Genomic DNA, 16,029 nt, shown 5'->3' on the forward strand with positions numbered 1-16,029 from the left:
CTGACAGACAGGTAGTGTGTGCAGGCTGGGTGGTGTGTGGTTCTGACAGAAAGGTAGTGTGTGCAGGCTGGGTGGTGTGTGGTTCTGACAGACGGGTAGTGTGTGCAGGCTGGGTGGTGTGTGGTTCTGACAGAACCAGGCTGGGTGGTGTGTGATGATCCGGTTGAAGTATCCCTTCGGTACGGCGACTGCGGCGGCGGGCCCGGGAGAACAACACTGCGACACGAGACAGTATCACGCTAAAGGTTCACATAGTTTATTACACAAATAGGAACATATATAGTGCTGGATCATAATGACGGGACAATAAGATATAAGACAAAGTACCGTGACTAATGCAGCAAGGCTGACCTTGCTGGCGCTGAGATGTCTCTCGTAGCCTATCTATAAAGTATGCTACAGTACACAGGCAGTACACAATACATATCAAGTACACTGTATCTCAAGTTTAAGTACACAGACTTAGATGTACAGTACATGGGCAACTCATAATAACACCGTGTAGCCAACGTTATGCAGCGTTCTGTACAGTAGGCTATACTTCACAGCTTTTAAGAGCTCCAAAACTGCAGAATGTTGACCTATCGTGCTCTAATGGGGGTCGGGGTTCCACCGGGGAACCGGCGGTAAATAAATATGGATAAAGCGCCCACGCCAGATGAATCGGTAACGTCGTGTGAATGCAACGCCGTAGCATATTGTTAGTTCACGTGAGGTATAACATTAACCTTTGCTAGAGATTGCGATGTCTTTGGCGATGCAGATTGATAATACATTCAAATAACATTGGTTATTATCATATTTTTCCATGATAAAGGACAAAAAAGGCTTCTTACCTCGTCCGCCTTCCGCCCTCTGCGATGTCCCTCCGTTTTAAGGGATGGCTGCACCCGGGACGTATCCTGATTCCTCAGTGATGTATCCCAAGGTCATCGGGGTTTCACCTAGGACGTATCCTGATTCCTCAGTGATGTATCCCAAGGTCATCAGGGTTTCACCTGGGACGTATCCTGATTCCTCAGTGATGTATCCCAAGGTCATCACCTGGGACGTATCCTCAGTGATGTATCCCAAGGTCATCAGGGTTTCGGGTCTTGCGAACTTGCTACTTTTACTTAAGTAAAAAGCCATACTACTCCAGTGTATTCGTTATCATGTATCGCAGTGGTTTTCAACCAGTGGTCCGGGGACCACCAGTGATCCTTGAGGGGGTTCCAGATGGTCCCCAGCTAAATGATGGAGAGTTCGTAACCAAATGGACCCTTATAGATCTTTAACTCTTTAGTAGAGATGTGGATCCATGGGTCCATTTGGTTTCATTTTACACTCTCAAGAGTTACTTTTTTTGTTAAACATCTGCATTACTTAATTTACACGAAGTCTACATGTTTAGAACGTTTGCAGGTTATCTCTACTATGGTACCACATCAATACAGCATGGAATTATAGACACAATCTTATCCAACAGTAACAAAATATTCTTTATTTTTGGGTCTGAGAGGCTAAATGTCATCAAATGGTGGTCCGTGGCTCAATTTCCGAATAAATGATGGACCTAGATATCAAATCAAATCAAATAAAATGTATTTAGCATATTAGATCTAAAAAGGGTTGAACACATCTGATGTATCGGGTCTCTGCAGGGAGTTTAAAGGGTTGAACACATCTGATGTATCGGGTCTCTGCAGGGAGTTTAAAGGGTTGAACACATCTGATGTATCGGGTCTCTGCAGGGAGTTTAAAGGGTTGAACACATCTGATGTATCGGGTCTCTGCAGGGAGTTTAAAGGGTTGAACACATCTGATGTATCGGGTCTCTGCAGGGAGTTTAAAGGGTTGAACACATCTGATGTATCAGGTCTCTGCAGGGAGTTTAAAGGGTTGAACACATCTGATGTATCGGGTCTCTGCAGGGAGTTTAAAGGGTTGAACACATCTGATGTATCGGGTCTCTGCAGGGAGTTTAAAGGGTTGAACACATCTGATGTATCGGGTCTCTGCAGGGAGTTTAAAGGGTTGAACACATCTGATGTACCGGGTCTCTGCAGGGAGTTTAAAGGGTTGAACACATCTGATGTATCGGGTCTCTGCAGGGAGTTTAAAGGGTTGAACACATCTGATGTATCGGGTCTCTGCAGGGAGTTTAAAGGGTTGAACACATCTGATGTATCGGGTCTCTGCAGGGAGTTTAAAGGGTTGAACACATCTGATGTATCGGGTCTCTGCAGGGAGCTTCAGAATTGTCCTCCATTTGTTCTTCATCCTTGTGTCCTTTGTTCGGCTTTTGTTCCTTCTTTTGGTTACAGTTTTAATTGTTTAATCGTTTGTAGTCTGTTCTGCTGAGCCAATCAGCATTCACATTGCTGCCGTGTGGAAACCTCATATGTCCAAACGGAACCTGTGTGTTCCAATTAATAATTGTAGTTATTATTTAGTCACAATCTCATGTTAATCCTTTTCTATTGATCAAACCCACCTTCAACAAATATTGATCTATATATAACCACCTTCGCTTTCACACATGGTTAACAATGTCACACCGCCTCACGCTGGCGCTAGCCGGGCTGTGACCTTGTAGATTAGAAGTGTGATAAAGTGCAGACGCTTGTAGAATATTTTCCACTGTTTTGTTTATTCAAGATTCAGGGTATACAGTAAATCAAATGACAGTATATGTGACACACCCATATGAAACATATAAAAGCTAACAAAATGTTGTGAGTCCATACACAAAATATAAAATAAGAAAATAAAATAAAAAGTTGCATAGTCCTATGCTAACATGGAAGCGACACTAATACAAACCACATAACCTGAATCAAGTTTTGAAACAAAAACAAGACAAACGTACGACAAGACAAGACAAGACAACATGGCATGGTCATTGGTCACCCAAAACATAATAGACGTGGTAGTGCATCCACACATGGCTCCTAATAATAAATATACTGAACAACCCAGCTGCGTCGGGAATCTACGACGCTTGTAGAATTGATCATCATCATGTATAGTCTCGTATACGTGGAAGTAAGGCATTCATTTCATTTACGGGGAAGAAAACGTAAAAAGTCCAAATATGGAGATACGATGTTTCTGCCTGACACAGCGGCATTAGTTAGAGTGCCTCGTGGGATTATTAGATAAGTCTGCTACCGCAGTAACAGCGACTACCTCTCTCTGTGTTTCTCATTTGTGTTCATTCTGTAGTGTAGTGTAGTGTGTAGTGTAGTGTTTAATGTGTAGTGTTTAGTGTGTAGTGTAGTGTAGTGTAGTGTAGGGCTAAACGTAGTTATCTGGAGTTTGTCATCCGACTCCGACTCATGCTTTGTTTGTTGTACTTCAATTATTTAGCAGATAATATGCAGGAGGGCATGAGAAAGTACAACATGAGAAATGTGAACATGGAAGATATCTCTCTCTCTCCCTCCCTCCTGCTCTCTCTCTCTCTCTCTCTCTCTCTCTCTCTCTCTCTCTCCCTCTCTCTCCCACTCACTACCTGTCTGCCTCTCTCCCGTCCCCTGCCTCTCTCTCTCCCTTTCTCCTCACTCACTGACTCACACCTGCTTCATGTGCTTATTATGTCTCTCTCACACCAGACTTCTTAGTCTCTCTCTCAAGCATCATGCACGCACCCATGCCCCTGTGTTTATGACACTAGAAGACATTAGGAGTTGTAATTTAAGATATGTGGCCAAGCGTGAGTTTTGTTTACCTGGAGACTGTCAGTCCGTGTCAGCTGTCTCCTCCAATACCGTCATATTAGGGGAGCCTGGACGCCCCCGGGGGAAATACATCCCGTCTGCCACACTGCCCTGCCCTGCACTGCCCTCAACAAGGACTGCTGGACAGAGCAGTGTTGCCACATTTGCGAGAGAAGCAGCCAGGTCTATGAAAACGAGCTCAGAAGAAGCACTTTAACCCATTCTGACCTGAGATCAGATTCATACGAGGTTTCCACTGGACACACACTGGGTCTGATCAACCCATTCTGACCTGAGATCAGATTCTAAAAATGTCAGTCGTTCTTCGATTTTTCAAAAATAGCAGACCTACAAGCTCATAGCGCGCCACTCGGTGGCGCGCTATGAGCTTGTAGATCTGCTATTTTTCAATAGCTAAAGCATAACATGATGCCACCCTGAACACCAAAATGGGTTCCTGTTCAGAATGGGTTAAACCTATACGTATTACGTACTGTACATGCCTCGGCTATGGCGTGTGGCCACATAAAAACATAATTTTAACACTTTATGTACACTTTCTTTGAACAAAATATTCTCCTAGTATAATCATAGTAACCTGATGATCATGTTTTTTGGGGGGGAAAACATCACAGCACTCCATATTAAACCATTAAAAGACCCATGAGGCCAATTCTACAAATGCCTTCTAAATCAGTAGTTCTCACTCTCACTCCAGATTAAAAAATAAATACAAATAAAGAGCAGATGTGAGTTTGTATATGCCCATCTGCGAATGTTTTAACCCATTTTTGGCGGGAACCCCTTTTGGTTTTGGATAAATAGGGGGTACTTTGACTGCAGTGTTTGATAACCACTGGTTTAAGGAAGAAAACCCAATACCAATATTTACAACCAACCTTACAAAAAAGGAACAAAAAGAAAAAAAACAAGCCCAAAGTCTTGGGGCTTGGAGACACTGGCAGGCTAGCTTGTGCACGTATACACTCACATGCATGCATTGCACATGTTAACATACTTTTAGATTAGATTACATTAAATTTATTGTCACTGTACAGAGTATACAAATACTTAAACGGTATAATAGTGTGTGCAAATGCTCCCACATGAACATGCTTAACAATATATGCAAAAACAGTAAACACCCACGCATACATGAGAGAAAGAGTAAGTGGAAAGAGCATGGCGATATATAAATGCGCCATATAACCACTGCGGTAGATTATTGAACCCCTAGGGCTCCAGTTTCATCACCGCTAAACCCCTTATCCCTAAACTTGATTGCCTTTTTTTCTTTTTACTATTTTGAAAAACATTTTTGAATAGTTCAGCTAGCCTCTACATTGACACGTACGTTGTGAGCTTGTAGACTGGTCATTTTAACTATTCAAAAATCTTTTGCAAAATAGTAAAAAAAAGGCAAAGAAGTTTAGGGATAAGTGGTGACGAAAGTGGAGCCCCTAGAGTCTACGGTGGTGGTGGACAGGTACTTTATCTCTGTACCATATCGCACCGCATCGGTAATCTATACTACTAACTAGCCAATTACCAGTGGTGGAAAGTAACTAAGTGCATTTACTTAAGTACCGTACATGTAGTACAATGTTGAGGTATTTGTACTCATTAGGGTATTTCCAACACTTTTACTTCTACTCCACTACATTTCGGATCCAAATACCGGTATTGCACTTTTACTCCACTACAAAACTTCAGCCCTATAATACGTACATTTCAGTTATAGATCGGCTATTTTCAAACGATTTTCATACATTTGAAAACTTGAAATTCTGGACTTTTACTTGTAATGGAGTACTGTTCTACATTGCAGTATTGATACTTAAGTAAAACAATTATAGGATGTATAGCAGTATACTAGCCAATTACAATGATCCTGTTCCCCCGGCTTATAGGATGTATACCAGTACTAGCCAATTACAATGATCCTGTTCCCCCGGCTTATAGGATGTATACCAGTACTAGCCAATTACAATGATCCTGTCCCCCCGGCTTATAGGATGTATACCCGTACTAGCCAATTACAATGATCCTGTTCCCCCAGCTTATAGGATGTATACCAGTACTAGCCAATTACAATGATCCTGTTCCCCCAGCTTATAGGATGTGTACCAGTACTAGCCAATTACAATGATCCTGTTCCCCCGGCTTATTAGCCTCGGTCCCAGGCTTACTTATCTGCGAAAAGAAAAGCCTGGTCACAACCTAAAGGCAGAGAAGCTATCGGCGGTTGTATATCCTCCGGAATATCCGTCAGATGTATTTCCCCCGGATACAATATTTCCCCGACCAATCAATCACAACACTTGTTTCATTCGCGGAGAATGTAAACTGATTTGTAAAAGCATCAACGTCATTTCCTTCGGCGATACTTCCGCTGAAATCCCGCACTTTCGCTGATAGTCTTTTCAGTCGCGGTCTTGCCCAGGGTGCCAGCTTATAGGATGTATACCAGTATACTAGCCCATTTAACCCATTCTGACCTGAGATCAGATTCATACGAGGTTTCCACGGGACACACACTGGTCTGATTAACCCATTCTGACCTGAGATCAGATTCATACGAGGTTTCCACTGGACACACACTGGTCTGATGAACCCATTCTGACCTGAGATCAGATTAAAAAAATGTCAGTCGTTCTTCGAATTTTTCAAAAATAGCAGACCTACAAGCTCGTATCGCGCCACTCGGTGGCGCGATATGAGCTTGTAGATCTGCTATTTTTCAATAGGTAAAGCATAACATGATGCTAACACCAAAATGGGTGCCCGGTCAGAATGGGTTAAGACACGCAAATACACCGACACAAGTTTAAGTTATACAATAATGGGACACCACAATATCACTTTATTAAAGTGAAAGACAGTCGGCAGACATTGAAGAGTGCAAGAGCTAATAAATTGGTTGAACGTGTATAATCCACAATCCACATGCACAGCAGCACACATATCAGTACTGGCAACAGAACAGACACCATCTTAATTACATCTGGGACACAGAGGTCAGCAGAAAGAAATGGCCAATTCAGTCTTTCCTGGTACAGTACAGTGTCTCTCTCTCTCTCTCTCTCTCTCTCTCTCTCTCTCTCTCTCTCTCTCCCTCTCTCAATAAAGGGGGATGATGTCATCTCTCCAGCAATGTGTTGTCCAGCTATGAACAGTCGTTGCTAATCATAAAAAAGAAAACACAAAAAAACATAATACATCATTCCTACAGTATAATATGAGCATCAAAACAACACTTGAAACATACATAGGCAACGTATGTATGTTTTATTCTTTATAACAAATCCAGTGTGACTCTCTGTGTCTCTCACCCTGATTTGAGCTCAGCTCTTTTCAGCTGCCTATATGTTTATTTTTATATATATCATTTTTATCCCACGATTCTGTAGCCCATTTTTCACCCCTGTGTCAATCATCTAATGTGATCCTGGGCTCTACACACCCTCCGCCAACCTGGGGAGAGCAACGGACTTGAACTCATGCTTCCTTCATGCATGAGTGTCCAAGTTGCTCCTTTAACACCTGACAGGGGGGGAGTTTCCCTGGTTGGACGTATAGCGCGTGGAAGGAACACGTTATTCCAACCAGTTCCTTTCCCCTCCATCAGGCTGCCTATGTTAATTGTGTAGCCTTTTATGGCAAAAACCAACTTGTGTTTTTAGTGCAGAGTGGATGGGATTATGGGATGTGTGGGTGCATGGCGTACTGGGTCATCCAAGCATGGATATATTGTGTTAAAACTCAAATAAATACAATTAATTGAAGTATTGAATTAACTCTGTTATTTTGACAGCCCTAATATTTGTATTAGCACATGCATTCCAATAGGGCTGGACCACACAGACACTTTACGTCATCAACTTGTGATGGGCGTTGTTGTATGGGCGCTGTTGTCTTTAATTTCGCAAGGCTTTATTCAAGTACGAGGCTTATTAACCAGGGATCCTTTTAAGAATCGTGCATTTGTGTTTTCTGAAATAGCAACTCATTTTGGGACGGGAACCCCTTTTGGTGTTTTAAGCATTATGTTATACTTTAGCTATTGAAAAAGCAGATCTACAAGCTAAATTTCAGAGCGAGCGTTTTTAACTCAAATCTTTGCTTCTGGGGGGTCCCTGGAAGTTGGAACAACATGTTTTCAGATGGGGTTCGGTGATTAATTAAATATATGTTTTGGTGTTCCTTCAACTTCCTTGACATGAAAAGTTTTTGAGCACCACTGACATAGAAACATGGGTTTTTCAGAAAACTGTTAGGATTTAGAAGGCATTTGTAGAATCAGTTCTCAGGTCTAAAAGTGTTTAAAGGTATTTTCTCTGTTTGTATGTAGAGTAGTTCAATACAGAGATATCACGTGCAAGAACACACATTGGTCGTTGCTTTCGGGCAGAAATGTCTTATCTCCATATTTTAGTAAATTAACCCCCTATACTACTTGATCACTACTAGTGTCACACACAAGCATCAAAAGTAGCAGATCTACAAGCTCGAAATGTGCTGAGCAACTTTTGCTATTTATTTTCCGGAAAAGTAAGTTTTGGACATATCTCTGCTGTCATAACCTCATAACTCCAAAATGTTCATTTTTTTAAGAAATGAAAAATATATACATTTTTCAGGAAATTAAGAAAACCTTATATTTTTTTAAAACGAAGCAATACAGCCTCATCAAAGTTGGTGTTGTAACTTTATATATTGTCAATTACTTCCATGAGAGGGGGAGAGGTGGTGGAGTTAGTTGCTTTAGCAGACATTTTGAGGATCCAATGGAGTTGAGAGGTTTTGTCCAAACTCCAAAGCACTTTTGACTACTTTCCATTGGTTCAATATTTTCGAAACGACACACGGACGTAAAGGGTGTTCAATAGATTTATGCCAAATGAGGTTTCCACCCGACAGAGACGACATAGACGGTACACTCATAGGGACAGTATGATTAGAAGTCTCTGAGCTGCTTCTCCTGTCTGTCTGTCTGTCTGTCTGTCTGTTGTCTGTCTGTCTGTCTGTCTGTGTCTGTCTGTCATAGACGGTACACTCAGGGACAGTATGATTAGATGTCTCTGAGCTGCTTCTCCTGTCTGTCTGTTGTCTGTTTGTCTCTGTTGTCTGTCTGTTGTCTGTCTGTCTCTCTCTTTCTCATTCTTTCCTCTTCTTTCTGTCACAAACACCCGTGTATAAACTATAATAGCACACTTGAAAATGAAGTGAAAGTGAAGGGCTATAGGCAGTAGCGCCATTATATGTGCAGTCTGACCGTGCTGCGCATGATTAATGATCCCAGCCGGGCTCTCTAGCTGCTGCTTGCTGATCAAAGGTATAGATCGGTGTGTCCTACCCTGAGAGGATTGCAGAACTATTTTGATCAGGACCAAACGGAACCCATGGAGGAAGGGCGGGAGGGGCGGGACAATCCCCAGTGGCCTGCCTGTATCCCCAGTGGCCTAATCAATGTATCAATACATGATCAATACAATACACGTGTTTGTGTGTGTGTGTGTGTGTGTGTGTGTGTGTGTGTGTGTGTGTGTGTGTGTGTGTGTGTGTGTGTTTTTTTTTTGGCGGGGGTGGGGGGGGGAGGGGTGTACATGACTCTGAACCCCCTAATTGCTCCCGATGTGCAGGTTGGTGCCTTGCATGGTTTCCTCTGCCATCGGAGTATGAGTGTATGGGTGAATGTAATGCACAATATATGTAAAGTGCCTTGGATAAAGCTGCTACTGTAAATGCACCATTTACCTTGGATAAAGCTGCTAAATGCACCATTTACCTTGGATAAAGCTGCTAAATGCACCATTTACCTTTACAAAAACTAAATACTCTGCGGCAATTGCATACGTGACTCGGTCCTGTTGAACGTTTATAGGCAAAATTTAGGCCCATGGGTTACATTTCAATAATAAGTTATAGAAAACTACATTTCTGAGCCCAAGAAAAGTATTTTTGTAATACAGATCGAGCTATGCATGCCACATATAACCTCCTATAAAAACTAATGCTCAATGCTCAGCAGGTGGACTCGTGAATGTATGTCAATATTTGAGGCCAATAAGGTGAAAGCACTATATTCTATTCAGTAACAGAGGTCTATACCGTTTCTCCACCTCTTTCATAAACATAAATGACATTTTATGGTGGGTGGAGCCAATCGAGAAAGAGTGTCAGTTTAACTTTTAAAGTCTTCCTGTTTGAATTCCCACTTGTTTAATCTGTATTCTGTGCAAGTTCACTCTCCTGATTGGATGAAATGGCTATCCCGACCTGATTTAGTCTGTTTACTAAAGAACAAGAGAGACGGGGAGACTCCTGTTACTGAATAAAAACTCTATGTCAATGAGTATCATATAGAGATATTTAACACTTATTTTAACAAACAAAAAAACATCACTTACTACCTATATTATTAATTATTTTCTTTTCTTTTCATTTATAGCTTGAGCAAGTTTTATTTTTATTATATTAACCCTGAGGAGAAGTGTGCAGGTTAGTCCCTTAATCCTCCGCAGCAGTGGTGGAAAAAGTACTCCCATTTGTTATTTAAGTAAAAGTATCGATACTGCAACATACTGTAGGACTACATTCCAATTTCCAAGTAAAAGTCCAGAATTAAAAAAAATACTCGCGTAAAAGCTCGTAGCTTGTAGATCGGCTATTTTCAAATGCCCAAAATGTATATAGGGCTGAAGTGGATAATGTAATGTTTTGTAATAATAATTTTACAAAGTAAAATAATAATTTTACAAAGTAAAGTAAAGTAAAGTTTTCAAGTACAATAGTAAAAGTAAAAGTACAATATTTGCCTCTAAAATGTCTAGAAGTAAAAGCACTGGAAATTTGAAATACTCCAGTAAAAGTACAAGTACCTCAAAATTGTACTCCTAAGTACAGTAGTGAAGTAAGTAATGACTTTCCGCCACTGCTCCCCAGACACAGCTGGTGCATGATGACGGGGTAGCTAGGAGCCACAACGTTCCCACTCTTCCACATCCTAGTTTTCTTTTCCCTTTCCCGACCTCATCAAGATTCTCTGATGCATGCACGTTGACTTTAACCCATTCTGGGTGGGAATCCCTGTTGGAGTTTCAAAGCATTATGTTATGCTTTAAAGCTATTGAAAAATAGCAGATCTACAAGCTCATAGCGCGCCACCGAGTGGCGCGCTACGAGCTTGTAGGTCTGCTATTTTTTTAAAATCGTTAAAATGTGGTGCAAATCATTGAATATATATTTCAGAGCGAACATTTTTAACTAAAATATTTGCTTCTGGGGCGTCCCTGGAACTACATATTTTGAGATGGGGGGTCCGTGGCCCAATGGAGATAATTCTGGGGGTCCTTGACATGAAAAAGGTTGAGCACCACTGACATAGAAACATAGTTTTTTCAGAAACATGTTAGGATTTAGAAGCCTTTTTTTAATGGACCTCAGTCCAAAATGGGTTAAGCAGGCTTGCAGTCTTTGCTGTGAGGATGATACGCGAGGCCGGGTTGACTCGGGGGGCTGTGTGAGTGTTAACCAAGGCCCTGTCTGTCTCTCCTTTTCAACCAGGCTTTGTTGATTCACAGCTGCGCTAATTAAAAATCCACCGCTTGACTGAGCAGAGCACAGACAGACAGACCAGTGGCACAACCTGGGGTGTGCTACATGCATGCTGCCTGTGCGTACTGGGCATGCGCATGTGTGTGACTGTGTGTCTGTGCATGCACGCCTGTTGTGTGAGTGTGTGTGTGTGTGTGTGTGTGTGTGTGTGTGTGTATGCGAGACTGTGCAAGTGTGCATGCGTGCCCTTGTGTGTGTGACAGATAGATAATGACCAGAGAAGAAAGATTGTGACAAAGAGAGAATAGCTAAGCTGTGTGTATGCATGTGTGCATGTGTGTGTGTGTGCAGAGAAGAAAGATTGTGACAAAGGGAGAATAGCTCAGCTGTGTGTGCGTGCGTGTGCGCGTGTGCGTGCAGAGAAGAAAGATTGTGACAAAGAGGAGAATAGCTAAGCTTTGTAGCCTCTACAGTACGTGCTCATACTGTACTAAGCCGCTGCCCTCAAGCAGGGCTGTGGTGCTGACCTTGGCAGAGGTGCTGATGGGGGCGAGTGGAGGTGACGGATGGCTCCTCTCTCTCTCTCTCTCTCTCTCTCTCTCTCTGTAGCCGGGACACACACACACACACACACACACACACACACACACACACACAGTAGAACCCAGCGGGGCCACACGTACGTCTAGTAGCCGCTGACACTGCAGTGTTTCCAGAGGATGCTGCAGTCGGTGTGAGCGCTGCAGCGTTGCACTTGACCCTGTGCTCAGAACACATTATACGGTATAGTTCCTCCTCCCCAGGGGGGGACGCACTGGGTGAAGCCATGCTAGCCTGCGTGTGACTTATTAACCCATTTTGACCTGGGAACGATAAATGTCTTCTACATCCTGACAGTTTTCTGAAAAAAGCTATGTTTCTATGTCAGTCGTTCTTCGATTTTTCAAAAATAGCAGACCTACAAGCTCCTAGCGCGCCACTCGGTGGCGCGCTAGGAGCTTGTAGATCTGCTATTTTTCAATAGCTAAAGCGTAACATAATGCTATAACACCAAAAGGGGTTCCTGCCCAAAATGGATTAATGCTGACGCCTCACACCCATGAGCCACAGAGTGACAGCACATTATGTGTGTCTCCGAGACGCTGTTCAAAGTGTCGATCAACGGTGCTGTCGCTGACGTCAAGCAGACGGATGAGAAACACATGAAGGGGGAAAAAAAATTATAAAGCCTGGGGGTTAAAAAGAGAGAAATACAGTCATTAGTGCCCTCCTCAAATATGAAATGGAATTGTGTGAACAGAGAAGGTGAGTGTAAATGGTTAAAGGGACCGTGACATAAATAAAAAAAAACGTTTTTGTAATTCTTCTTATAAATTTTTTTAGGTTTTCTGAGCTCAATTGCACCCAAAAAAACAGAACTTTTAACATTCAGTAGATTTTCTGTGGTATCTGGGGTTTTCTGGCTCAAACAAAAAGTGCTCCACTGAAAACGGAAGCAGATGGAAATTAGCAGAGAGAAGAAGATATTTTAACTCTTCTGCAATTAGGTGACACAAAATATTGTCCGTATAGTATAACAAACTATTTGGGAATTAAGGCACGGATCAGATTTTTATGAAGTCGTTAAACAAACGAAGAGAAGTGCGCTGCATGCACGCCATGCATTTCTGAGGTGCTGCTGACCTCGGTGCAGAAATCTAAAAGTGAAGAAAAGGCCCACACAGGTGCACTGCATCGTGGCTATAACTGGCTATGCCACGATGCAAAAGAATGTATCCCAATGATAACTGAATGTAAATGGTTGTCAGTAGTGTTTTGTTTTGTGCAGGCAGAGTGTTGACGCAGCAGCACAAGAACAAGTACTCGTCAGTTATTATGTGCTCCACATGAGATGAGTGTCTGGTTCAGAGATAATAATAATAATAATCTTTATTGTCCCGAAGGATATTTGTCTTCACAATCTGTTCAACAGTTCAACACCCACATCAAAAACAACACAGAGCACATAACACCAAGACAGTACAAAAAAAACAAAAACATGAGGTCCCCACAAGCTGTGTACAGAACCATCCTATCGGCGGGGCAGTTTGTTTAATGCCGCGATGGCTGAGGGGACAAAACTCCTACTAAAACTGACCTTTTTCCATGGCAAGGTTCTGTATCTTTGTCCAGATGGCATGAGGTTAAAGAAACGATACAGAGGATGGTCAGTGTCATTTGATATCGAGAGTGCTAGTCGTGTGATGGCGTTATTGTTCATATCAGAAAGTGTGGGTGTAGGAAGTCCGATGATTTTGGAAGCAATACGGGTGATACTGAAAAGTTTGTTCCTGTTAGGCATGGATAGGCATGGATGTTAGGCATGGATAGCAGGACTGGAAATATGCAAGGGATAATCAGTAGACGCATTTCCAGACAACGTCGCACTGATAAGAACCAGCATGCGCTGGTGTGCAGGCCGGGGCCCAAAAGAAACCGGACACTCATTAGTCGCAGACAGTGGCCTTGTGGTTAGAGTGTCCGCACTGAAACTGGGAGGTCGGGGGTTCGATCCCCGGCCGGGTCATACCAAAGACTGTAAAAATGGGACCCAATGCTTGGCACTCGGCATCAATGGGTTGGATTGGGGGAGTCAAAACAAACGAATCGAATTATTCCCGAGCGCGGCACGGCTGCAGCTCCAAGAGATGAGTCAAACTTCACTGGCGGTGTACGACTTTGACTTTGACAAACGGAGTGCTCCCTATACCTATACCATCACGGCACCAGAGCCTGCATGGCCACGCATCTGAATCCCCTCAAACTTTATTAATGCCATCGCCGTGCAAGGTGCAACGGCTGAGTAGAGCAGACCTCCAAGCTCAAAAACGGGTCACATCTGTGACGCAATGTGAGCTTTTATGTCAGCTGTTCTCTCTCCGCTCACGGCACACACAGTGGGGGATCCCACGGAGAGATAATAGGTCTCATGCGCATGGGGAAGGTCCATGAAACTCCTACAGTTGATAATCACTGTGTTGTTCCTTTATTTGACCAGCATATTTCTCTGCTCTTCATTCAGGCCATGTTCAGCCTGTGTATGGTGGAGAGTGAAGCCGATGAGGTGACCCTGCAGGGAGTGACCAGTGTGGGACTGAAGCACGCTCTAGACTTTGCCTACACCGGACAGGTGAGTCATATTATACGTCCACACACATACTGTCTACACCGGACAGGTGAGTCATATTATACGTCCACACACATACTGTCTACACCGGACAGGTGAGTCATATTATACGTCCACACACATACTGTCTACACCGGACAGGTGAGTCATATTATACGTCCACTCACATACTGTCTACACCGGACAGGTGAGTCATATTATACGTCCACACACATACTGTCTACACCGGACAGGTGAGTCATATTATACGTCCACACACATACTGTCTACACCGGACAGGTGAGTCATATTATACGTCCACACACATACTGTCTACACCGGACAGGTGAGTCATATTATACGTCCACTCACATACTGTCTACACCGGACAGGTGAGTCATATTATACGTCCACTCACATACTGTCTACACCGGACAGGTGAGTCATATTATACGTCCACACACATACTGTCTACACCGGACAGGTGAGTCATATTATACGTCCACACACATACTGTCTACACCGGACAGGTGAGTCATATTATACGTCCACACACATACTGTCTACACCGGACAGGTGAGTCATATTATACGTCCACTCACACACTGTCAGACTCAGGGCAGAATGCTCCTATCTCTGTTTTAATGCCCTATACTTCACTGGTTTCCAAACCCATGTGTGGGTCCCGGATACAGCCTGGTGATGCGAGGTTAGGGCAACTTTGACAATGGAGAGGGACACTATATTTCCACACTCACTAAAAAAAATTGCCGATCTACAAGTTCAAAACGTGTCGCAGTGTGGCGCGTTTTCAGCTTGTAGATCAGCTATTTTAGCTATTATTTGAATTGAAATCCTGATTATATATTTTTTGCAATTTTTCTTTAATTGGAATCCTGAAAAGTAACATTTTGTATTTCATTTCAAATGCCATTAATTATAGTTATGTTCACTTTAGAGCGGGTCATGTTTGCAAATCAATAATATATCAGTATTCTGATATTAACTTGAGGGCCACATTAAGTGAAGGTGGGGGCCGCATGTGGCCCCCGGGCCACCAGTTGACTAGTATTGAATTCGCACTGCGATGTGTTTTTGAGCTTGTAGATCACCTATTTTTGCTACAACAGTATAATGCATGCAATGTGGCCCTCTATAGAGTGGAGTGAATGTGTAAATGTAGTGTCCCTCTCCATATTCAAGGTTGCCCACCCCTGACTAAGCAGAACACCTGCTTTTAATTGACCATGCAGTGACTTCTAGCCCGTGGCTGACCTTGTGTGCCAGGAACAAGCCTGCGTCTAATGAGCATCCTTGTGGTTTGGCAGCCCGTGGCTCTGTACTGAGAGAGGCTTGGATGGATCCCTCATATAATAACATCACTTAATTGTATTTCCGCGGTGGAACACGAGCTTGGCTTGGAGACGGCGTCTGCCAGGCAGTGTAGAAGTAGGTCAGCATTCAGCAACAGGCTGGCTCACCAGGCAGCGCGCTGCATGCTGATGTTGTGTTCCTGTTACAGCTCTGGTCCACATAGCTCTGATGCCGTTGTGTTTAGAGCTGTGTTATACCCATGACTTCATGCTGATGTTGTGTTCCTGTTACAGCTCTGGTCCACATAGCTCT

General features: G+C 43.0%; 1 protein-coding gene across 2 annotated transcripts in view; it reads left to right on the forward strand.

The window, feature by feature from the left end:
- Positions 1–16,029, forward strand: part of klhl32 (kelch-like family member 32) — a 52,578-nt gene that overhangs the window by 11,868 nt on the left and 24,681 nt on the right. For both annotated transcript variants that reach the window (XM_080768698.1, XM_080768699.1), the window contains exon 4: positions 14,320–14,427. In XM_080768698.1, coding sequence (XP_080624824.1) covers positions 14,320–14,427 — 108 coding nt within the window. The remainder of the gene's footprint in view (positions 1–14,319; positions 14,428–16,029) is intronic.

This window comes from Protomyctophum bolini (assembly GCF_963924005.1).
Source record: "Protomyctophum bolini genome assembly, chromosome: 7".
Classification (NCBI taxonomy): Eukaryota; Metazoa; Chordata; class Actinopteri; order Myctophiformes; family Myctophidae; genus Protomyctophum; species Protomyctophum bolini.